Source organism: Periplaneta americana, chromosome 9 (genome assembly GCF_040183065.1).
Source record: "Periplaneta americana isolate PAMFEO1 chromosome 9, P.americana_PAMFEO1_priV1, whole genome shotgun sequence".
NCBI lineage: Eukaryota > Metazoa > Arthropoda > Insecta > Blattodea > Blattidae > Periplaneta > Periplaneta americana.
The window spans coordinates 154,925,197-154,952,524 of record NC_091125.1 but is presented as its reverse complement, the minus strand read 5'-3'; the positions used below and the strand labels follow the sequence as shown (position 1 = coordinate 154,952,524).

Sequence of the window (27,328 nt, the reverse complement as noted above, 5' to 3'; positions counted from 1 at the left end):
GATGTTCTATGAAGAGGTATACTTAACGCGCCACAGATAAGTGATCTGGTATTTACGTCGTGGTTAGAGTATAGATAAGAGAAACGAGACGAAAGGAAAGGAAAGGAAATTTGGAAATAAACCACAACTGAGAACTTTAGAATTATTAAGTTCTATTAAATTAACTATTTCTGGGTTTAAACTCGTCGCATTTATTAATCACCCATTTTTGTGTACAAATTATTGTTGATTAAAATAAAACACAGTTAAATATTTCATTAACTTTTACATTTTATGAACATATCCCCAGCCTGAGCACAACAATGCGGCTTATACCACTTGCATGATGTAGAGCACTTGGATGCCATCACCATACTAACAAAGTATGAAGAGATTTCTATGTCATGCACATAAATTAAAAATTTGTGTGACCAGATTTCCCAAATGTCAAGCCCCTAAGTTACACGTCAATACACGGCAATTACAAATGGTTAATCAGGTTTTAAGCAGCTGCATAAAGAAAAATGTAACACTTAGAATAAGGTATGGTACATCAAAATAAACAAACTGTCCAAGTTTCGGACACGCCTCCACAAGTGTTCGATGTGGCTTTCTCTCGTTACACAACACACATCGATGCGATATTGAAGTTTGTCCCATACGCGCAGTAGCATATCCCTGGTAATGATCGTAAATGCATCTGAAGAGGTCCGTTCCAAACTGTATTAAGTCCACCCACAGACGAAATTGAGTTTTATATGATTTCGTATAGTTCTGAACATGCTCTATCATGCTGTGAAGTCTGTTTGGGTCTGTGTTAAATCTCCTTCAAAAGAATGCATGAAATTGGGTGTTCGTGGCAAACCATATTATGTCCACATCTTTGTCCGCGTCAAACTGTATTCTGTCCAAAACCAATTAATATTTCATTGTAACGTTGCGTGTCACGTTTCCTGCACTGAGAAAAACTACCGCCAATTTACAGTATTGAATTATTGTCGACCTTTGTATCAGTTCAGTGCCACTGCAGTCCAGTTATGCATGTGATATCCGTAAAAACATCTCCACCATTCTCATATTGGTCCAAAAGTTCGCTGCACACCGTTTCTCGGGTTTCTTTGTGGGTTTCTGTCAACATTCTCAGAACCCACTGGCACAAAACTTCTTTAACCCTAACCATTTCAATAATCTGCACACACTTGCTTTTCCTATTCCAACTTGCAGTGACAATTCTTTCACTGTTACGAGTTGGTCAGCCACCACCATGTTGTTAACGCGCTGCACATTGTCAGGACTTCGTGCAGTGCAGGGTCCGCCACTGCAAGGAGTATCCCGAATATTGGCGAGCCCTCTTTCACCAGATACTCTGCTTGCCCACCGACTAACCTACTGCGATTGACAGCTGCATCTTCATACACCTTTTCAACCTCTTGTGAATGTTCCCCACTGTCTCGTTCTCACAGCACAGGAACTCGATAACAGCACATTGTTTCTGACGAATGTCAACTACAGCAGCCATGTTGAAGAAGTGCTATCATGGCGCCACTCATGGGAACGATTTAAATTAAATCTGAATACAAGCGGGATGGATGGATGGATGTATTTATGTATGATCTCCATATATTACAAAGATCTGTAATAAAAAAATTATAAAAAAATGTTGTGCATTACTTTTCGAGTGACCTTCGAGTGACTATATTTTTTAATCAATAAGGGCCGTATTCATAGACATTTTTAGCGCGGGTTTCCGGTGGATGATCAGTGTTTTTCGTATTCATAAACCATGTTAGCGATAGGATATGATTTGAATTCTGTACAATTAACCAGTTGATAGCCGGGGCCAGCTTAGTACACTCGTAGCGCATGCTGCGAAATGTCTATGAATAGCACCCTAGGTGTTTAGAAGACTTATTTTCATTAAAAACTGTTTTCTACAATAATCATGTTAGTTAATTTGAAGCTAATTTCACACCTTATTTCAATTTCTCTTTTTTTTCTATTTTGTTTCAGTTTTTAATAAGTGTATGTTTCCTTTTCCTTGTTTATGTTTTATAAATTAGTTTGTTAGTCTTGAACATTGTAATTGGGCTTTGCCTGTTATGTTCAATAACAAATAAATAAATGAATAAATAAATTTAACATGTTAGAACCATCATGCCAGCATAGGAAAGATAGGTTCCACTATTGTGCAATTACAAGATTTACGCAGGGTCAAGCAATGGGTTTTCTCAACTTAAAAGAAAGCTGATCAAGATCTGTAATATTAACGAACATTACCTTTGTGATTCAGTATTACTTACACAATTACTTTGGTTGAATTTTTACAAATATTGAGAAAGAACTTTTTTGTTCTTTTTTATGTTCACATCAAACCGTATTATGTCCATAATATTTTCAGAATTTCAGGACAGTCTGATGTGAAAGTGATTTCAAATGTAATTGATCCTGATAAATGAAGTTCTTCTGGTAATTAATAATTTTAGTATTTTAATTTAACTCCCTTATTTGGCACAAACAGTTTTTAAACAGTTTTTCTTCTCTCCTAAAAAATTACTTTAGTGGACTTAATACATTTTGAAACAGACCTCCTCATTATTCTGTATTGTGACCCTTGAGCTCAACCAAAGTGGCTAGTAGTATGTACATACACTAAATCTTTTATACACCCCCAGAGAACAAAATCACAGACCATTACGTAGGGAATCTAGGAGGCCACTGTAACAACGCTGTCATTTTCAGCGCATCGCCCAATCCAACGACGAGGGAGTTGTGTTCATGTAGCAATGCACTTCAGTGTGCCAATGGGGCAGCGCCCCATCAAGTTGGAATATGAAGTTATTGGAATCCTCAATCACTTGAAGAAATAACCATTGCTGCAGCATATCGTAGAATGACATACTGGTCACAGTTGTCTCCGTGAATAAAAAGGAGCTAGTATGGTTTCAGGTTTATAAAATTTTCTATACAGTTGGTTGCTGAATATCAAGTTCCCGGCTGGCTCAGTATGTTGATTTCTGAGGGCTGCGAATGAAACTCACCCTCACTCGCTGTTTTAATAGCAATGCTTGGGTGTCCATTACTTTTACCTTTACTCAGGGTATCAGTTGCCTTAAACTGACGATGTCATCGCAGAATGTTTTGGTGACCTGGTGGTAAAGTTCCAGGGTATTATGTCCGGAACGCAGCCTGTACAGTAACAAACTTTAACGACTTCTCATATTCCAAAACTGCAAAAGCTTTCTGCTGCATATACACCATTTTGAAAATTATGCTTGTGCTGCCATCCGTCTACACACGCCAGAATTACAACAATGGAAAAGTAAACTTTCAGAGTTTTTCTTTCGATTCATGATTAGCACAAACATATTGCATCCATAGTTTTAGCAAATATTTGACTTAAAACCTGATGAATCATTTGTAATTGCCCTGTATTTTCGGATGACATTCTACCATCTGATTCATTCCATAGATAGCATATTACCTCTTCTATTACTTTAATGTACCCATATTGTAGTTTTGTACTTTTGAGTTTTGTTTTGTAGTACATTGCAGAAACATGAGAACAGAGAAAAGAGAGTACAGCCTATGTATCCATTGTATATCACTGAATATTAGAATCTAATTGTTTTATTCTCTTATCTTTTGATTTCTCAATTCTTACAGACTTTTTTCTGATAATGTAAGGTTTTCCTGTATTGCATTGTGAGCAAGTGTCACAATGATCCTTTTTTAGGGCACAGAGACACTCAGATTCATGTCAAATACTTTTAAATGTATTTTACTGCACCACATCTTCTTTTTCTCTTTTGGTAGTCCTTGAAAAGATGTTTGTATTCATATACGTACATGTTCCTAGGCACAGTTTAGTCATATCTGCACAATAGTAATGACTAATGAGACTTCAATCTTGGCACTTCAGAAAAGAAATATAGTATCTCTGGTAATGACTGCGCTCCAATGTCGACACTTCTTATTAGTTGCTTTTGCTTTATCACAAGAATCCTGCGGGACAATATTCCAGCACATCCGGCGACGCTTACATAACCTCTGCAGTTGCGAGCGTCGTTAAATAAAACATAACATTTAACATCACAAGAAGCAGTTAACAGTTCATTAATATCTTTAAAAATTGATTCACAAAATGAAAAGTCTCCTACTAGCTAGCAAACTTGTAAATCAACATCATTCTTCTAGAAATGTTCCTTTACAAAGAGTACTACTACTATAATAACATTTTCAAGTGCCAGAGATGTTTTTAACAAGAAAAACTACATACACTTTCCACTGATTTCAATTCACCTTCTTCCAAAAACCACTGAATAGTGCAAGTCTCTCTCCATCCAAGAATAAGAGACAAAATTTCTTGCTTTTACCACTGTGCTGAAACTTTTTCCTGTTTTACAAATTTTATATTTAATTATTTTTTTTTATATTTTCCCGATTGTAAGCCCTTTTCTACTCCTAAATAGCTTTCCCAAACCTGCAGGCTCTCTTTTGTTTCCTTCGTCATGATGCAGAATATGGACTATGTATTCTTGTTGTCCTGTCTTTTTCTAATAAGTTATTCTTTTATTACAGAATTAAGTATACAGGCTTAAGATCGAAAGCTCGGTCTTGTGTTTATTGTTCCTTTTAGTTTCTTCCAGTTTGCATTCCTTCTTTGTTAATCGAGCAGCTACAAGTCGAGAACTAGTGCAGTATTCAGACAAATTTGAAAACAAAAACCACAAGGTCCATTGTTTTCACAACAAATTTAGGCCTGAACTATTTCTTCATGGCTGACCAAATTTATTACATCCATAGTATTCACAGTACTTTCTTTGCCGGAAGCACCATTTCCATCATTATCTTCTTTTGGTAGCCATTTTATCTGAAAATATGAACAAAGACAATTTCAAAATCTGGTATATTGATGTAAGTAGAGTAACATACAGGAATTTAAAATTAATTTTTATATGTGTACAATAAAGTAGACATTAATAATTAAGATTTAAATTTAGTTCTCAAAGTTAAATAAGAACACACTTGTAATATTTAACAATATCAAACCATTAAAGCCAGTAACCATTGGCAGTAACAGAGATTAAAATTAGTTACATTAATATGGGTTATACATTACAGTCTTATATATGATTATCACAAAGAAATATGGCGTCTTACCTGGCGTTAATAAATGTAGTTGATTTTTAAACATTCGAAGTGAGGTAGATACAGAAATATAGTTGTAATCAATACACACTTTAAAAAAAAGCTCATAAACATTACAAATAACGCAAGTCGCATGGCAACTTAACACCATCATAACATACGAGAATTTGATGTGGTTAATATGTAGCCTTAACATGCAAGGTTCCTGAATTTTCTTTGAACTCTCATTCAGATAAGTTGTTCACTTTCGAGGTTTTGCAAGGTAATGTGGAACCAAAAATGAAACTCATTACAATCAAAATCAAACCTTTACGAATTTCAGCATGAGAGGTTTTGATGTAATACCAACAATATTTTAAAAGTAACATTCATAGCAAATTCATATCCCTCGCACATATTCGGGTTCAAAATAACGGAACAATGTCCATACTCTGGACAAGATTAGTATTGTTGTAATGATGAGTATTTTATGAAAATACTGAATATGGTATGTAATTCAATATGTGCAAATAAATAAGACGTAACAACACAGCTTTGTGAGGTACACAAACACGCGAACTACAACCCGTGTTTTCCTAAATACAATAAACACTGGATCAGTAAACAGCCATTTTCTAAGCAGGTAAGAACTATAGAGTGTTCCTATGCAGACCGGTCCCACTCCAAGCTTGTTTTAAAGCAATATTCACCTTCTTCTGACCTCTGCTGATATCCATTTTTGACACAAACTTCTCATCACGATGTTATAAATAACACTGAAATAACTTGATATTGTTCACTCTCAAGTCATTACATAGCTGTCCAAAGGCTGTATGCGCTTCAATAACTACATAACGGAACGTTGTGAACTACGGCCTTATGAACATGAAGAAAACTTTTAGCCATAGAGGTGGTTGTCCTGTTAACTAGGCGGGTGTCCATAAAATAGCATTAAGGCCTCCTCACACCAACGCGAAATATTCGCAGAGGTGGCGGCGACGAATATTTCGCGTATACAGCGACAACGAAATTCGCACGTTTCCCCACACCAACGCGAAATATTCGCAGCGATGGCGGATACGAAATTTCGCGTATGCAGCGGCATATCATGTCGTAGCTCCTATGATATTCAATCGTACTGTTATTTTTGATTGGTAACGTAGGGCAATGTCTGAGGAAAGCATAGAAAAATATTCGAAATTAAAATCGTTTTTGAAACGGGGGGGGGGGGGGGAATAGACATTTACACCGTCAAAAGTTGGTTAGCGGCAAACTTTATTTTTCACGTTAGATGGGGGTCAAAGTGACTGAAATGTTGAGAAAGAACGGAATTTACTTTTAAAAGTTGCCGCTATTCAAAATCTTTACTGGTTTTCGAGTTACGGAGAGTTAACGAGTATTTTCGCTTGGCGAAGTACTCAAGACAACGTTCTATCTGTTAAGAGGGAAGAAAAGTTGGCTTCTTATAGAAATCTTCGCGCTGATTTCAGATCAGTTTAAAAATATTTCCATCGCTTAAAGTTTTTTTTAGTTAATAGTGAGTTCTTAAATGCAACAAATATAATAAATGTAATTACAATATTAAAATAAAAATAATTAAAATAGTAGGCTGTTTCATTTTGGTAACCCTTTAAGGGCAGCTATATTCGTATTAGATTTTCCCTCTATTAAAGTACATTTAATTAAAATATTAAAAGAATTTAGGGAGCCATAGATGGTCCGCTTGCAGTTGCAAACGTTGTTAAAGAACTGGTAGCTCTGGAGAACACACAGAAAAAAGAAAGAAGTGGGGGTAAGAAAGTAGAGTCTACGTACAAAAAAAAGTGACTCGTAAACAAGAAATTAAAGGTATCTGAAAAGATTACCTATAAAACGAATATCCTGAGAATTCCTCGTAACATGAATTACAATCCCAGCATACATAAATAATTGAAAATAGTGAAATCAAAATGAAAGAAGAGTCATTTATATTTTTATTCCTACTCAGAGATGGGATTGGAAGGTTCTCGATCATTTAGCAATTTTCTAGGAGTTGATGAGAATATGTTCAACGAACTCCTAACACGATAGGCCCTATAAATCATGTTAATGCCATAAAATCAATACATTGATATTTGGAAACAATTATTTCACTCTAATTGTCTCCGTTTCTATTATAATGTAGACTATCTACAACCCCCCCCCCTCAATAACATATTTTTTGTTTGTTTAATTTTGATCATTAGATACAAAAACAAAACCACACCGACTTTTATTAAACTTTTTAGCAAACTAATACTACCTTGAATGTATAATAGCTACATTCACTAAAATGTGTGTTCAATGCAAACAGTATCATAAAATTTGTACAGTATTTGCAGATCTAAATATATGATCGTGCAAAAAGTACAGTAGCATACAGTACACGTGTCTTAAGTGTGTAACAGAATCTCGGAAACAAAAAAGACTCGACTTCGTCTCGTATTTTATAACTATTCTTCGATTTTGTTATAATGCGTCTTTCAAGAGAAGAAAGACCATAGATGATGCCGAGTCTGAAGTCTGGGAGAGGTTGTCCCGAAAGTAGGGATATTAGTGATATTCGCGTGTAATTAATAAAAATTATCCAGTTGGTGTGTAAGTGTATTCTCTAAGTGTGCCTGGGCAACAAAGGCGACTTGATGGAGCAGTGTCTGCTAATTAATCTTATAATATATTTAAAATTTGAAAATTAATTGCAAGCCGGTCATTTTAACAATATCTAGACAAATATAGCGTAATAAAATAAAAATATTAAGTCCAAAACATTGATTATTAATTGAACATACACAGTGAACAATATTTAGTTATATTCAAATTACCCAAAAATGTGCGCAGAACCATCGTGCATCGGCCTGGTGAATGGGACAGTGCAACGATAAAGTGTAAAGACGCCAAATTGTCTGCTGCTTTTTGCAAGGCAATGTTATCTCTAGTTATGATAAATGGAAAAAAAAATATGTGACCATGCAATTAAAATTGAAAATGAGTACTGCCAACCGTAGGAATACTGACAGAATCCGATCTTGACAACATGTAATACTGGCTTCAGAATATACTCAAAACAATATATGGTGAGAAGTGGCGTACCCACGAGGGGGGACTAATATGACTCAAGGCCCCCCGCGCAGAACCAGATTTTTATTGCGTATTTCCAGTAAAACAGAAAGAATTATTCATTCTCAAGCTAAATTCAAATACTTTCACTTCTGCTGGCGACTTTAGTGATGTTGTTTTCTCTCTCTCTCTCTTGTGCGGAGGAGGGACCCCAAGGCTTGCACTGCAGCCTGAGGCTTATTGTGCTTACCACTACTCCTATTCTGTGAATGATTGGGTAGTCGAACGGCAGCGCTCTTGTACAAGTACAGCACGCCGAAGCATCGTGAACAACCCGAGCTATAGTATGGATATATGTGAATGAATGATGGCGAAATGAGTTCAAGGTCCAACACCGAAAGTTATCCAGTAATTCTGCTTCAATTGGTTGAGAAAAAATCCCGGGAAAACACCCCAAACCCGGTAACTTGTTCCAATTAGGATTTGAACCCGGGTCCGCTCGTTTCATGGTCAGACGCGCTAACCGTTACTACCAATCTTGAGCATGAAGCACCAATATTAGATTACTAAAAAGATATATTTTGTGATTTGATGAAAACAGTAACTTCACACGCAACTCGCTGTATAAAGGAATAATTATATTTCTGATAGGTTATATTATAATCGCGATATAACGTATACATATAATATGGCATCTGAATATAATTATTGGTAAAATTAGAGTACGTAGGTAGTTTGCTTTTCTGATAAATATTTCAAATTGTGCTAATCTTAGTTTAAAAAACGATTAGGCTAACTATCGTGATATTTGTAACATGCCAAGAAGAGTTTTAAGTAGTGAATTGAACGTACCCGCTAGAAAATCACTAAATTTAAGGTAATCAAGTAATGAGAAAAGAATCTGAAGCTGTAATTTAGTATTGCACGTTACATTCTACCAACTATAGATAGACGTGTCACCGCCCGCATTAAAGGATGGAGTATTTCGTAAAAACATTTTTACTAATATAGTATAACAGGTAGTAGCAGTAATAGTAGTAGTAATAATAATAATAATAATAATAATAATAATAATAATAATAATAATAATAATAATAAAAATAATAAATTTGACGACAGATGTAAACCTCAGTCATTCAATTTCGTCAAGATGTAACAACAAATTCTACAAATGTCTCTACCGTAAACGAATCCAATTGGATTTCTTTTTATTACTAAAGCTTGGTGGAAGAGCTGCCATAAATTTATGAGACTTGCAAAAACAAATTAATTTACAGGTGAACGTGAGAACGAAATAATTAAAAATAATACTGTATGATTCAGCTATGTAGGTATTAAACTGAATGAGCTGGCTCTGAAATAATAAAGCTCTGAGAATTCTGGACGAAGGTCTGGAGAACATCTGCTAAATAACAAGATATTACGATATGCAGTTATGAGAATTTTATGGTAACCACTACGCATAGGCCTAACCAGATCTTGTGTAAAGGTGTTCTCACACGTAATTTTCATATTTGTAAACTACTAAAGAAAAGAACTCTACAAACTTCGCCTAGTACAAAAGTGTACATTTCGTCTGTTTTCCGGGACTGACCATATTTAGGGACGAGGGAAGGAAGTCTTTACGAGTAATTTCATATGAACATAAATATAATCTGCATAGGCACTAGAAAAAAGTAATCTGATGGCGGGCAAGTGATTTACATTTTAAAATCTAATGTATCCTCCAACAATTCACTCACATCCAGATTTACTAATTTAGAGTCATGGATCCAAGCATATACACATGTGCAAGGAGTCAGATAATCAGATAATAAACTGTACCGAAAAAATGTTTTTGGCGCAGTACTAGATTATGACTAAGACTGTAGTGAGGCATTAGACATACGTCAGAAATGTGGTAATTTCTCGGTGTATATTATTTGCATTGAAAATCAACAGCAACGCATTTTTACGATTTGTTTCTAATATTACCAGTACTATTAAAGGCAACAATCTGATTTATAAATATTACAAAAAATGTATAGGCTATGTGATTAAAATTGCCAGTGTTCTGGTAATTCAAAAATAGAATCGTCCCAAGTCCATTATATCCTCACTCAGTGAGGGATTTAACACCAAGTACTTAAATAATTTCACAGGCATGTAATTATCAAAGTGGTCAAAATCAACATAATGCACGGGACACACCTCCAGTCTTTATGAAGGTCATACAATGCAAATGCCGACTACTGTCAAGAGTATCGACTGCAACATGCATTTCCTTATCTCGCACAGGGGAATATGCAACTCTGCAATCATGTTCATTTTGAACTGTTGTCGATAACTGCTTGCATTTAAAAAACCGTTTCTTTTATGATTATGAAGAACACGTCCGATATTTTCAAGACTGTATAAACAGAGAAGATATGAACCATACAAATAACTTATTTCTGAAAACGTATAGTAACAGTTATGAAATCTGAATTAATTACGTATGCAATCTTTGGGCTTTTTTTAGTTCATTGCCGTCATGAGCATTTGAAAAAAATGCTATAGATATACATATTATACATAGGTATATACATAATAAATATAATACAACAAGCAATACTTATAACATATTAAAATACAATATCCAGCGTTACTTGAAAAAAAACTCGATGTTGTAAAAAGCCAGTTAACTTATATAAAACATATCAATCTATTGGAACTAACTGAATGAGATTCATATGGTAATCTGTTGAACATAGTAATGCCAATAGTATGTAACCAATTCTTTGTTTTAATCCACCTTAGGCCTACATGTAGTTGAAAGAGATGAATATGTATTGTGTGATAATTGTGTATATCGCTTCTAGCAATAAAATCGTTGATTATTAAACAACTAAAAATATACACATTAATAACTCTTATACCTTCTTTAATAAATAAAGCTCTACAGTGAACATCGTAAGTAGAGCCAGTTAATACACGTAAAGCCTTTTTTTAAGCCAAGTACTTTATCAATGCCAAATGACTTTGTCAAACGCCTGGCATTAGAAAACAACAACTTTATCAATGCCAGTACCGTTACCCCAATGGTGTATATCAAAGAGCAAAATACTATTAAAAATGAATAAGGAGTTTTTAGATAAAATTTGGGTATAAGATTCTTTAACTGGCGTTGTAAATAACTCTGGATAGCTAAGTTTTGCATACCAAGTCATAATAATAAAATTTATTTACTCGATTTCTTAACCTCATACACCCGTATCGAACTAAGCTCGCTTATATTACATTAAAATAATTTGCAAAACTCTCAAACAATAATGGTGTGTCATTTCGGTAAAAGTTTTATGAACTGCAGACACCTTGTCAAACAACACGTCCTGGGTTCAACTGCTCAAGCATGGCAACGGACAGAAAGCTACAAAAGATTTCCATATATCCCCACGTGCCTTGTAGATGTATTTAATAGATGTTTTCTTTAATAGCAAAACTTAAGTCGGACCTTAGTGCTTTAGGTTTCCAAAGAACTCCGCCATAACGTGCACCAAGATTTTTCCTCAAGAAACGCGGAAGCTGACCTACACAAACTCGTAATATTTATTCGATTTCTTAACCTCATACACCCGTATCGAACTAAGCTCGCTTATATTACATTAAAATAATTTGCAAAACTCTCAAACAATAATGGTGTGTCATTTCGGTAAAAGTTTTATGAACTGCAGACACCTTGTCAAACAACACGTGTCCTGGGTTCAACTGCTCAAGCATGGCAACGGACAGAAAGCTACTAAAGATTTCCATATATCCCCACGTGCCTTGTAGATGTATTTAATAGATGTTTTCTTTAATAGCAAAACTTAAGTCGGACCTTAGTGCATTAGGTTTCCAAAGAACTCCGCCATAACGTGCACCAAGATTTTTCCTCAAGAAACGCGGAAGCTGACCTACACAAACTCGTAAACTCTCGAATCTGCACTTTGTTTTACGATAAGGTAAAAGATTCAACGTCAATAAAATCACTTCCAGAAAAAGTCCTTCGGATCGCAGTATACGATAGGATAACTATTTAAAATGGTTGCTGTACAATCCAACTGATACAACGCCTTACTTTACATTGAGATTTTATTCAGCAAGACCTCACTCGGCATCTATTAACGCATGAGTCACAGGTCGAATACTTACAGAATGTCATGAAGCTGCTTCACGAGCTCGGACGACGGTTGATCCACAGCCAATGGTAAGCCGTTCTGAATGGGTGAGGGGAAGAAGAATGAATGGTCGCATCACGGCATGCATGGCCTTGCTCCTACGCACGCAATGCGTCCCTCAGCTCAATAACAACAAATGCGAACGAAAAGAAGCGCTCGCTCCACGCACATGCGGCGGCGGCCATGACCACGAAACGATAAATGATCGATACGATACATCGTATCGCATTCCTTCATGAATGGCGGGCTAGATCCTTTGAGGGTAGAAAGACAGGAGAACTTGAAACGGTGGAATAAAGAAGGTGTACTATTATGACCGTCAAATTATCCCAAGTTCATCTCTTTTTTGTGTTAATCGGCTGTTTTGTTCGTATTATTACGATTACGAATTGCTGTGAATATTTCAAAAGTGTAATAAAATTCAGTAATGTTATTTTTCTTATAAATAAGCGAATATTCTGTTAGGCTCAACTGTAAAATATGTCCCCGTAAGCTTTAACATATGAAGTACCAATATCCTTCTCGATAAAAGAATGTGGAAATGAAGACATGTTCAGTCAGAGCCTTCTGTTACAAGCCGGAGCCATACGTCGGCAACACTGTAATTAACTGTCAAGCGGAGACCTACGATACAGAAATGTGTTTGTGATAATGCCGATTTCCAATGTAAATTAATGTTACAATATAAGTGTGTGTCGATGGAATTATGTTCGTGGTCGTACCAAACGTTAATTGTTGATGTATTATAAACTAAGTGCGTGTTGGCGATAAAAACAAGACAATAAATGAAAATATGACTGCAATTTTTGGCAATTTTTACGGTTATTAATAATGACAAAGTGACTGACAATTTATTCTTCTAAATATTAAATATTGTATAAACTATATTTTTATAGTCTTACTTATGGTTACTTATCAGAATTCTAGCCAAATTGTTGTGTCTCGCCTGCTATATCAATAATGTTACACCTTGATTTTTAAGTTCATTGTGAACAGCTGTTTTGTGATCCCATAAATGTTGCAGTTTTGTTGAAGATTTGGAATGCCTGCTATACGTCAGAACTACCTATAATTAATTTGTAGATGTATACACTCACTTCGTTGGTTTTCAAGGTTTGTTTGGTACGAATGTAACAATTCCATGTATTTGGAGGGAACATGGATTGCTGCCTACCTCTGCCACGTCTACGACCCATGATTTATTATCCTCAAAGTAATCGAAGATTATCGAAGGCGTGAATTACATCATTCCCTGGTACAAAGGCCAATGCAACCAGGAAATGAAACTGGCTTCTTAGTTCGGTGTTTTCTTCTTCCAGATATTCTCCTGATAGTCCCTCTGAATACGTATCATTTTGTATATGTATCATCAAGGGAAGTGACACGAAGGGGGAAAAATTGAGGTGGCGAATAGTGATGAGGAAATTAAATTGGTGACGAAATATGGTGGTGACAAAAGTAAATCGGTGACAAAATATTGCAGTGGCAAAATGTAATATGTGACGAAATCATCGGGTGACGAAAATTCCGGATCCCATCTAGAATCTGTATCGGCGCGGAGAGTAGCTAAGACGCTGAAACACTGCGTGGTATCGGCACATTGTTTGAAAGGATAGAAGAAATGAAGACTTACGAGCTGGAATGAATTACCGCAAGTAATGAACACTGGTACCGTGGGAACTCGAGTAACAATTGAACGCTTTGTTTATTTAATGTATTACAGAAACTTTCGAATTTATTACTTTTTTTTTTTCATTTATGATATAAATTACGTGTTTTATGCGTATCACATATTTTCCGTAATTCTTATTAACGTGATCATTCTGTGGTATCTGGTTTGGCTCAAATGGAAATAAGAAAATACAGTAAACCAACATCTACAAAATTTCTGACTGCTTACAGTGACGAATCAAAGATTTCTCATCTCATCATCCAAGAAAGTTATATATTCTTGTTTAGCAATCGTTCTCATACATAACACTTCCAAATAAGCATTTCTCGTCCTCGAACGATTAAATAATTTACATACTGAGAATAACGTTAATGAATGCGAAACTTTCTCCACACGGTCAAATTACTGTGTTCACAATGTTCAAATCTGCCTGCAACATAGCCCTTAAAACATTTTTTTTTAGTACACCATAACCTGAAAGGACTAAACAGTGTTAATTTAACTCTTTACGGTCCAAATTTAATTTTGTGTTTGTGTAATTGTGATCACAAAATCTAAAGCAAAATTATCGTGACCTCAAGTTGTGCAAATAATGGCACAAGGAAAGTTATATTTCCGCCTAAATTTATAAATAGCATTTCTTCTGATACCGCGTTTAATTTTTAGAGCAGTATAAGAATGAAAATGCAAAGATTACCAATTTTCGTCTGTCAAGGAAATGTTAACACACTAATGTTCAAACCTCCCCCCAAACTACGCACATAAAAGTCTACATCAAATAGATAAATAACAAACAAAATTCCCTGCGCATAATCTTGTGAAAATTTATTACAATAGTAAGTTAAGAAACAACACAACATACTTGGATAAATAATTGAACTGCTTCCGTGAACCTCTACCCTGTGACGTGAGATGACGGACAAGTTTCTGCTCCCAACACGTCGTGCCACCTGAGAGAACACTATTCTACAAGGGTCGCTGGCTACTCAATTTCTCGATAACCTATTAAAGTTTAATTTCGCAATCTTACACATAGGATGGGAAGCTATTTTTGTTATATTTGTCTATCTACTGTGGACATTTATATGCGAAGTTTATGTGGAATTATCAACATTAGCTCATTTATGAGTTATGACAGTTCTTCGTGAGACTGTCTCCATGGTATGACGTCATTTACAGTTAAATTACATGCCTGAAATATTCGATCTAATTATGATATAATGCTCGTTTGGTTAGGCAATTTGTAAAGTATTACATTTTGCATGAGTTTTAACTTCAGTTAATCCTTAAATACTAACAATGACTGAATTTCATATCGTAAACTATTTCTTTTCCTACCCCAAAACGTAACGTTAAAATCTGACACGTTCAGAACCCTAATCTCCATTAAAAAAATCTAAATTTAAACCTGAACGAAAGAAAGCTTTTTTTTATAGCCTTAGAATTGCCAAGCTAATATGTCACGAGTAAACAGAACCTAACTGGTGAACTCGCTCCCATTGGAGTGACACTTTATGATACTTCCAATTTCATGTCATTTTTGGAGAAAATTAAAATAAAGCATTTAATTCCTCTGAAACCAATCATTCCTTTATACGATTTTCGTCCCAGTGACCATCCTTAAAATATAAGAAAGGCTGGACATGTAATTATTTTTATACTCACGTTAATCACTTGCAATGTAAAAATACGGCCTTCACGATCTCCAGATCTCAAACCACCCGCCTTTTCGTTGTGGGATTACTTTAAAGAGTTTTTGTGGCACACCCAACAACCCTAGAGCAAGTGAGAGATGCTAACGCCCAATAAATTGCGCACATTCCAAGGCACTGTCTCCAAATGGAACTGCAGAAAGAATGGTGTTTGGTGAACAAGAGAACGGCAGACATATTTCCCATGTTTGGTACAAAAAAACCAAACTCTATTGCTTGCAGAAGTGATTTTTTTACCTTAAATATTATAAAAAGTTAGCAGTAATTTTTACATAATCTTATAACCAGTCGACCTGGTTGGCGAGTTGGTATAGCGCTGGCCTTCTATGCCCAAGGTTGCGGGTTCGATCCCGGGCCAGGTCGATGACATTTAAGTGTGCTTAAATGCGACAGGCTCATGTCAGTAGATTTACTGGCATGTAAAAGAACTCCTGCGGGACAAAATTCTGGCACATCCGGCGACGCTGATATAACCTCTGCAGTTGCGTCGTTAAATAAAGCATAACATTTCTTATAACCAACATTCGTGAAAAACAAAATGATATACATTTTACAACTGAAGTGGTGTCACTTATGAGGTTCCAACCTGTAGATTAAACAACAATGTATTCATCACAAAGTGGTCTAATATGACGCCCACACCATGTCCGAGTGGATGTCACTCATGAAACAAGGATGGTGAGGTGAAGAGCAACGGGAGTGTCTCGAGAAAACCTTGGAATATCTATGCAGTGGCTGTTTAAGTGATTAAAGAAACTTGTCGAAAACCTGGCTAACAAATCGCTTGCTCACAGAATTTGCTGACAATTTAAATCAATCCCCATGGCCAGAAGTGACCTGGTCAACTATACAATCTCTTACAAGGAAAGACTGAGCATTGCCTGCAGATGACCACTGCAAAGCTGTTATGCTGTACAAGAACATTCACTTATCTGTAAGCCATGAAACAAAGTGCAGGAATGGTTACACGGATTTTATATAGTGATGCACACCTAACCAAGTAAAAGTGCTAGCTATTAGTTATCAGCTTCTCTTCTTTATCTCATATGGTACTGTGAGAGGAAGAGAAAAAAATGTGAAATACGTTGCAGTACAGAGACATGCACCTGCCTGACTTATTAAACTAAAAGCTAGTACTCGTATACATAGCTTAGATCTAGGTGAACAAGGAGCAAACTGAATGTAATTTTGAGATGACACTTTACGAACTATTGCATACGGTATTTTCGAAAAATAGCGTTATAGAAAATAGAGAAGTAATATGAGCACATGACATGACCTGGGTATCTGACACTCAGTTGCATGCAATTAATTATATATTACAAGCATAAATCTTTGGAAATTAGGGATACTAACCTTGGATATCGTCGCTGCACATCCAAAATCCGCTATGTGCATTTAAACATAATTTGTGCGAGATCGTGCGTATTTGCTTGTTTTCCGCACAGAACCAATACGCGGTTAAGTGTGAAATACCACATTCAGTATTCCCAACATAACACACATAACAATTTCCCTCTTCTTACCGCTTAAGCGCGACATTCATTTTACTGCTTTAGGCTTTTAACATATTTTTAGAGACGTTTAACATAGTAATAATTATAAATTGGAAACTTACCACTGCAATTTCACCTAAATTGCAATGTTAATTATTGTTTTTAAATATTTGCAAAAATTAAGTAAAGTCTACTACTCCACGAAACTTATTGCATTCCTGATACAAGTAACATTAAGGAAGCCGTGAAAAAACCAACAAGATTCCAGATGCCGATGTTATTACTGCAATATGTTATATTAATAATATTGTTAAAATATTAAAATGAAAAATAAATCATTACATAACCTTACCGTTTGTTTTAAGTTCGCATTTATAGACTGGGGGAAAAAAAAAGACAGACTTATATCACGGTCTGCTGGAGTATAGTAAACACAGAAAACATTTTATAGCAACAATGTTGCAGAAAGATATTTTGGTGTTCCGAAGTTGCCGTCATTAAACAGAAACCACCATGGAGATTTCATTGCAACTAATTAGAAATTCGTCTTTCAGGTATATAATAAACGATTTCGCACCAAATAATGTACGATACACGAGCGGTATGTTTGTTTTCATGTTCTCGGAAATTAAAAAAGCTCAACTACGTTTCGCTTTTTCAATATTTTCCTCGACCATGAAAACGTCAACATACCGGTCTTGTAACGTATATTACTATTTCAGGAGACAGAAAAAAAAGTATTATCACTTCCAATTTCCTTGATTTTCAAATCGACTTCCGGCATAATTTCATCATTTTTCATGTAACAACTGAAATTATATCGAAAGTAGCTTTGAAAATCAAGGTAACTAAAAATTATCATTTTTTTTCTTTCTCCTGAAAAAAAAAAATCTGTTTAAATGCACATAGCGAATTCTGGAGGCAGTGACGACATTTTAAAATAAACATTACATATTTCATACAAATTAGATATCCTAGTGCCTTTTTTTTTTTAGCTAGGACGCAATATCAACTACTAGGTTATTTAGCATCAATTGAAATGGTGAGAGCAAGATGAAGCAGAGGAATTGCCACGGATTACCTGGCAATCACCTTACATTTGGAGAAAACCTCAGAAAAAACCAGGCAGTCAGACCAAGTAGGAATCGAATTCATGTCCGAGCATAGCCACATATAAGCAACCACACACACTACAACCTGAGATATGTTGGTGGCTTCTAGTGCCATTTTACACTAAACTAAATACTTGGGCATTTTGGATGTTACAATTGGGGTCCAGACGGAAAATGTGATAAGTAACGAGTCCACAGGGAAAATGTGATAAGTCACATTTTACTGTTTTTACAGGAGAGCAAATTAGTGTTATTCTGTACATTTAAATCATACAAAACTATGCTGAGCTATCAAATGACATCGAAAACAGAAAATCGATCATTTTGGACTCATCAGGTTTTCCCCTTAAAATCTTCAATTTAAGTGTACACTGTTGGTTTTGTTGAGACGAATGTTTCAATAAAAGATGTCTTGCCTGAACAAGACCAACAATTTTAAGTGACACCAAATACAGTAGTCAGGCCTCTTTATCACAGTTCCTGCAACTCTGTGCCTAGCTATTTAGGTTCAAATAAAGGTATAAAATTAATATTTTTTATTCTATATTTTATTTCAAAGTGATTTCTGTGAAAATATTTTAATAAAATAAAATAATAAATTTGTTTAATGTTGAAAACTTTGAAATGTTTAAACAACAGTTCAGTTGAGTAATCTTTCTGCTTTTTTAAACAAATATTTAGTACTTTTTTCTGTAGTAAAATTAACGGATGATAGTTGAATTTATTCTACCCCATCCTACCTACAATATAGCCTACAATTTAGAAGATGATTTACAACAAGAATTAAAAAAATTAAGCGCAAATAAAGCATCGATTTTATAAATATTCACAGGTTCAAATAATTTCTGCACGTGAAAAAAATAAAGAAGAGAAGAAAATAAAAAAAGTTACTATAACATAAAGAAAATACTTCGTCCTAAAGCTATACAACAGAATTCAAGAAAGGAAAGAGTGACTCAGTTTAAACTAGCTACAAGATGTGATTGCTTAGAGGAAGAACATCTGCAAAGATTCGGATTTAGTAGAACAATTTATACATATTTTGTTCCAATGGCAAAATATTAAATGGTAAATATCTTATGTAATGTCCAGAACTGAAAAGTCTGTTCCTGGCAATAATATTCATAAACTATTTTCACTGGCTAGGAAAAAATTGATGCAATAAAAATCCTTCACATTAGATCAACGTCCACACTTCAATACTGCATATTCAATTACAAATTTAGAGGGCTTTTCTGCGTACTAATGTGCATATTCCACATGATGCCATACACAAATCTGGGCTCTCTTAATGACAGAAAACTGTCATGCGTCGACATGAAATCTCCATAATACACCATGTTTCATAAAGATTTGAGGGGTCACAAAACTTTATTGCAAGTAAACTACTAAACTTAAGTTAATGAAACTAGTCTACAACGAATGTAAAGCTCAAACAGTTTGTGTGTATATGTTTCGTTAAGACGAGAGTTCACATTCCTGCCGCTAAGCCATTTCGTTTTGTTCAGCTGCAGCCCGTTTTCTGCTGCCGCTAGGTTCTCACTCTCATTGTTTTGCTCATCAGCAGCTGAAGCTCGTATTCCGCTGCTGCTAGGCAGTCACATTGTTCTGATCAGCTGCAGCCAGCATTTCTCATTGTTGTGCAGTGGCTGCTACGAGTGTGAAGAAATCATTCTGCGTTTTGGAATTTCACACTATTAGCTCAGTGATTACTATCCAACGTGAATTTCGTAGAAAATTCGAAAAGAACCCACACAGTGCTCCTAACACATTAGATAGGAGGTGCAACTGAAAATGACCAGCACCTAATGCTGTGACCCCTAAGATCACCAGACTTCACACCTTGTGATTCTTTTTGTGAGGTTGTATCAAAGACAGGGAATTCGTCCCATCAATGCAGTGTGATATTGTAGACCTAAGGGAGCATATCACTGCAGTGGTTAACACAAGTTTGTGTTGATGTGTGTGTGTGTGACAAGTACTAGACTATCATGTGGATGTGTGCTGTGTCAGCCGTGGTAGATACACTGAACATTCATATGAAAAAAAAACTGTTTGAGTTCCTCGTTCATTCTGGACTGGTTTCATTCACGTAAGTTCAATAGTTTACTTGCAAGAAAGTTTTATAACCCCCCCCCCAAGTCTTTTTTAAACACAGTGTATTTAAAAATACTTTATCCATAAAGTCATGGTAGCCTGAATTTAACGCAGATCTCACACTTTGTCTTGTTCTACAATCAATACAAAATACAGAGCATTCTAGTACTGATTCATTCTTTGGCTGCTGAGCAGCAATGCTTGAGCAACAGCTGGCAACCAGGTCCTTAAACCCACGATGGTTCTCCGAATTAAAACTTACATGCATACTTACTAATCATAATATGTTATATTTAAAATTAATTATTATGTTATATTAATTACAGAATTCTGTACTCACCCTCATGACAGTAGCTGCTAGAAATGCTGACCGTTAGAATTTTTTATAGGGAACACTATAAAACAGAGTGTATGCAAATAATTCTTGCACAATTGAACAACTTAAAGATAACATTCGTGACGCAATTACACAAATCAGTGCAGAGGGTTCATGAATGTGAATGATTTTATGGTTATGTGAGCTCTGTATAGAACAAAATGGTCAGCACTTTCAGCAGCTACTGTCATGAGGGTGAATGCAAAATTCTGTAATTAATATAACATATAATTAATGTTAAATGCAACATAATATGATTAGTAAGTATGCATGTAAGTTTTAATTCGGTAAATTGCAGGTTACCACCCAGCAGCCGAAGAATAAACCGGTATTTATCACTGGAATGCTCTGTAGTTACAGAGGAGCTGACAGCATTACTAACATGTTTAAACAACACAAGATGTGATTCCAATAGTTTTGCAAGCAGTAACTTTTCACTGAAGATGGAACAAATGTCCTGCAATGTGTTTAAGATGAAAGAACAAAAATGTAAATCACTACGGGTACATGCATGGTAGCTTTTACAAGCTGATTTACTGGAATCCTTCACAGTACATTCAACTTCCCCAGGATAATCTCATCACTATAAATGAAGATCTAACAAAGAGTATGTAGCTTATGATATTTTGTAGCAATATGAAAAAGTCAACTTGACAAGTCAAAGTAATAACTGATGTTATACAGTCAACACTAGAGCCCGGAAGTTCAGGCTAAAATAGGCACTTAAAATTTAGAAAATAGGCAAAAAGAATAATAAAAATAAGCATTTAAAAATTACGAAAATATATAACAAAATTACCAAAATAATAATTCAATATAGGTTTTTTAATAAACCTATCACATTTCAGTACTTTTCCTTTTCCTGGTACAATGCCATGACAAGATGCTTTTTTCCAAGTTCTCAACTGTTATAGTCAATCAAAGAGAATGTTCCTTATCATGAAAAAAGATAGTTATACTTCCACCGAAGTGATTAGAGCATATTTAAAACATGCTATTGTGGAGGGACTCTTATAGGTAACATAAGCACAAACTAATGTGTCAATGCCACTAATCGCTTTCAATATGATCGATCTACCAGAGAATTTATTTTTTTCCCTATCTGCACTATTTTCTTGGAATCTGTAGAAACTGAATCTCTGAGACAAGAGAAAATAACTGCCTCAGAGTGTGAAATACAATAGCAGTAACTGGTCCCACAAATCCTCTCGGGTGACTTATCAGCTTAGGGCTGGTTTGTAGCCATGTCGCTTCAAATAATTTAAATGTAGGCCTATTTATGTGGAATGAGCTTCTCAATAGAGAATCTCGCTATGCGAAAATATTGTTTAATTTTTGTAATAGGTGCTTCATTTATAAAATTAAATTATTGTTTTCATTTACACTTTTAATACATTCGTAATTAATTCTTTTTCTTGTATAACGATTACTTAATATGTATTCATTCATTCATAATGTTCTGCCTAGGGCAGGTCTTTCACTGCAAAGCCAGCATTCTCCAGTCTTTTCTATTTTCTGCCTTCCTCTTTGTCTCCACATACGATCCATATATCTTAATGTTGTCTACCATCTCATATCTTCTTCTGCCACAAACTCTTCTCCCATTCACCATTCCTTCCAGTGCATCCTTCAGAAGGCAGTTTCTTCTCAACTAGTGACCCTGCAAATTTCTTTTCCTCTTTCTTCAGTTTCAGCATCATTCTTTCTTCATCCACTCTTTCTAACACAGCTTCGTTTCTTACTCTGTCCATTTCATATGCTTCATCCTTCTCCATATCCACATTTCAAATTCTTCTATTTACTTTTCACTTCACCGTAATGTCCATGTTTCTGCCCCATACAATGCTACACTCCACTAGTCTCTTCCTTAGTTCTTTCTTCAGAGGTCCACAGAAAATGCATCTTTTTCTATTAAAAGCTTCCTTTGCCATTGCTATTCTCCTTTTGACTTCTTGTTACTGCTTATAATAGACCCCAAGTATTTGAAGCTGTCCACTTGCTCTACTGCCTCATTTAGAATTCGCAAGTTTACCTTCTTTACTTTTCTTCCTAGGACCATGGTCTTTGTCTTGTTGGCATTTATCTTCATTCCATACTGCTCACAGCTGTCATTTAGCTCCAGTAGCATATCCCTTAGTATCATCTCCTCTTCTGCTAACACCACCATATCATCAGCAAATCTTATTCTTCTTCCTCCTACTATCACTTCTCCTATGTTCTGAAACAATTTTTGCATTTGATAAGTTAGATATTTTACGGTATTAATATGTAGGCATATAATACCATAAAATATCTATCAAATGCAAAAAAAGGCACTACATCTTAAAATACTTACTTACCGGTATTTATGAATTTAGAGAACCCAGAGGTTCATTGCTACCCTCACTTAAGCCCGCCATTGGTCCCTATCCTGAGCATGATTAATCCAGTCTCTATAATCATATCCCACTTCCCTCAAATCCAATTTAATTTTACCCTCCCAAAAGTATTTTTCCCTCCGGCCTCCCAACTGACACTCTAAATGCATTTCTGGATTTGTGCTACATGCCCTGTCCATCTCAAATGTCTGGATTTGATGTTTCTAATTATGTCAGGTGAATAATACAATGAGTGAAGTTCCGCACTGTGTAATTTTCTCCATTCTCCTGCAATTTCATCCCTCTTAACCCCAAATATTTTCCTAAGCACCTTATTCTCAAACACCCTTAACCTCTGTTCCTCTCTCAAATTGAGAGTCCAAGTTTTACAATCACACAGAAGAACCGGTAATATAACTGTTTTATAAATTCCAACTTTCAGCTTTTTTGAGAGCAGACTGAATGACAAAAGCTTTTCAACTGAATAATAACAGATATTTCCCATATTTATTGCGCATTTAATTTCCTCCCGAGTGTCATTTATATTTGTTACTGTTGTTACAAGATATTTGAATTTTTCCACCTCTTCAAACGATAAATTTCCAATTTTTATATTTCTATTCTGTACTATATTCTGGTCACGAGACATACATCATATACTTTGTCTTTTCGAGATTTACTATCAAATCTATCTCTTTACTTGCTTCAAGCAAAATTCCCGTGTTTTCCCTAATGGTTTGTGGATTTTCTCCTAACATATTCACGTCATCCGTATAGACAAGCAGTTGATGTAACCCACTCAATTACAAACCCTCTCTGTTATCCTGGACTTTCCTAATGGCATATTCTAAAGCAAATTTAAGTAGTAAAGGTGATAAGTGCATCTCCTTGCACTAAATCTTAAAACAGGCAAAATAGAAACTGGCCCTACTGTCTGAAAGTTTTCAGAAACATGTTTTTCTCTATTAAACTCTTTCGTAAAGTTGCCCAGTTAAAAAAGGCATTTTGTCTAACTTCCGGACTCTAGTGATCACTGTACAGTATTTGTATTATATTCAACTCAGCTGATAACAAGGTCATATCTGCAAAATGTAATCCCGCATGTAATATGCAACTGAAACGCACACTACAGCAAGACCAGCAAATAATGTTAACAGACAAGTAATCTAATATTAGGAGACAGCAATAGTTTTATTGTTTGCATAATACACACACGCAACTCATCTAGGAAGGCTCAAACACTAAACATGCAAATTCGAAATTTCACTGTGTCAATACTGTTCGGTTCATTATGGCCACGAAAATGAGAATTTTAGTGACTAAAAAACATCAAAATTAAGATAAAACATTGCAATTCACCGAAATGTGAAAGAAACATCTACGAGCAACAGGTATGACATGAAATTCGTGTAGTTCAATTAGAAACCAAGAACAAAGTTACTATAGGGTTCTAGCGTTAAGAACTACAAAACTGTACATAACCTTACTTATAAAACAACATATCATCAACTCTACTATATTTTTTATTTACAAAAAAAGCGCTCACGACTCTGTGAAAAATTACTAGGTCCTATATAAAAATAAGTTGCTGTCGAAATAGACTGAAAGATTAGGATTTCAAATACAACGTACAGACCCAGAAACAAAATTTGGATCTGTACAACAAAAATACTATGTACAAGTAGCGGCCCACGGTTACAAAGGTTGGCAGTTCTGCATGAAAAAAAGTGTATTTAGCAAATGCATGCTGTTTATTGCATCTAAATCGGATAACGCGTGTTATTACAGCCCCTTCTCGAAGTTGAATGTGCGCCCGAAATTGTACTCCAACCATCCATGCGCTACACCTCTCCCGCCTGGTGCAACTAGTCACATAGTGGAGATGTGCCCCACATGTTTTTCTAGTTTTTTAAGTCAAATTAACTAAATCCTTCACTCCGGTGTGTATCCATGTATTTTCTCCTCTAAACAGAATACACGGGTGGGGGAGAAAATGTTTTCATAAGCGCAGCAAAAACCAATCGTTTTCCATTACACATTTCGGTATTAAAATAACTAGTAGGCTACATGATTTCCTCGACTTTTTCCAGAAATTTCAATATTTAAATTTTGTGTAGGACGTCCTAATTTCTTAAGTTAACATGCAATTTCTCTTTTAATTTCGAAAAGTGTTGGTCGATTAGGTTTTCATTTAATTCATTTTTAATATAATATATTTCCTTAGACACACTGACTAATCACGTCACACCACCCACAGTACTACAACACACTGGAACTGTAATGATGTACAGTAGTCCAGAAGCCTGTGTGTTCTAACGCAGGTCATAAAGAGATGAGGGTATTGGCGGTTCTTTTGTATACTGTATTCAGACAGAGCTGCTTCGGTTGCAGCTCTAATGCAGTCTTATGGGACAGTGAAGAAAACCAGTTTTCTGCTGCCGACTACCCTATGTTGAGCTCCAGGAACTGCCGATCACAGATCCGAAAAGTGCAGTACAGCTAAAATTCTCGAGCAGTTCAAGGCTTCTACAGACAGTAAAATCTCGAATCGAAGGAGAATAAATTGAAAAAATAAATGAAACAATGAAGTAGATTACATAAAAGCACGTTTTACATTTTTAATTTTTTCAGGTCCATTTAAATGGCGGTTCTGCAGCTCTGCAGTTCTTATTGTAGAGCCGCCCCTGCTATGTACAGTATCCTTAGTTTGGTACAAAAGACTTCAGTTCTATTCATACAGTAATTTCGTAAAAAACTTTAATAGTTCTGTTCATACAGCAGTAACCCTTAACTGTAAAAATACCAGTATTGAAGTGCATGTACTACTATGAATATACGGCCTCTTGCTGATAACACATTTAATTTTACCATCCCTACAGGTTTTTGTACTTGGACTTGGAGACAGCTTAGGTCAGGATGAAGAAGAGTTGAATATTTTAATCGCCCCTCAAAATGCTGTTCAGTTGTTTAGTTTAGTTTTTGGAAAAACAAAAGCCGATGCTTCTGTTTGTATCATTCCTACATTATAATCAGTTCGAGAACAGAAGTTCAATTTTTCTCATACAAAATAATGTTAAATATAGGAAACTACCAAATGTTCAACCTGAATTCGGGTGCGCTTCCATACAGAGGCAGTGGCATTTCTATAAGATTAGAGCCCAGTTTAGGTGTGTGTGTATTAATCTAAAAAAATGTCACATAAACACAGGGGCGTATTTTGCGGACTACCGGGGCTACCGGCGGTAGCCAAAGGAAATTACAAAAGAAAAAGTTTATAATATAACATAATGTAATAATTTTGTATTATTAGTTTTACCACAGTAATTAAAATTAAAGTAATTGTTAGATTTATATGCGCTCTCTGCTCTCGAAAAGAAACAAGTTGTCAAGGCGGCATCACTGGAGAAACCGCTTGCTACGTGAGGTAGCCTGTGACCGTACCGCAACACGCTGTCCTTCGCACAACTGCCCATCTCTTCTGCTCTCTTCTGTTTCCATCGTGTAATGTAGGCTGAGTGAGTTGCCGCTCTCGTGATCGGTTTCTTCGCAGGCGCGAAGCAGCAATACGCTTAACACGCTAGCTCATGAATGTAATTGTGTTCTTGCAGTGCAGTATTTTAAATTTGTGATTTGTTCGAGTGTCTAAGAGTTATATTAATTGTGAATTATTAAGTTTTTAATTTCTCAATTAAGTGGTATTGTGAAAAATATGGCAGAACAAGTTTCTGGAGAGGTTTGTGTTGAAAATGACTGTGTAATAGAAGGTTTATTAAAAGTGCCTTTTAACCGTCGTACATACAACAAGGAAGTTGAAATTGTGAAAATGGAAAAACCAACTCCTGAGTTAAATTTGTCCATGGACGTAAAAGAAAAACAGCGTGAGTACACACGCCATTTCACTTCAAAATCATATGGTAAGTGGAATTGGTTGTGTGGTAGTTCTAAACTGTCTAAACTATTTTGCTGGCCATGTTTGTTATTTAGCCGCGAAACTAATGTGTGGTCAAAAGAGGGTTTTCTAATATCAACTCCCTTTGAATGGCAGTCCTAAAACACGACAAATCAAAAGCTCATATTTGTAGTAGCATGAACTTTGCAAACTTTGGGAAGACAAGAATTGATTTACAGCTAGATAAGCAAAAAGCTC

The 27,328-nt window shown here is 35.5% G+C and overlaps 1 protein-coding gene across 3 annotated transcripts in view; it reads right to left on the bottom strand.

The window, feature by feature from the left end:
* The window catches only part of LOC138706642 (serine/threonine-protein phosphatase 4 regulatory subunit 1-like), a 439,770-nt gene that overhangs the window by 407,918 nt on the left and 4,524 nt on the right, over positions 1-27,328 (bottom strand). Inside the window, exon 1 of one of the 3 annotated variants that reach the window (XM_069836181.1) lies at positions 12,334-12,358. The exons of the other annotated variants lie outside the window; for them this stretch is intronic. Coding sequence (XP_069692282.1) covers positions 12,334-12,343 — 10 coding nt within the window. The 5' untranslated portion in view covers positions 12,344-12,358. Of the gene's footprint in view, positions 1-12,333; positions 12,359-27,328 lie in introns of those variants that run through there. 3 annotated transcript variants of the gene reach the window in all.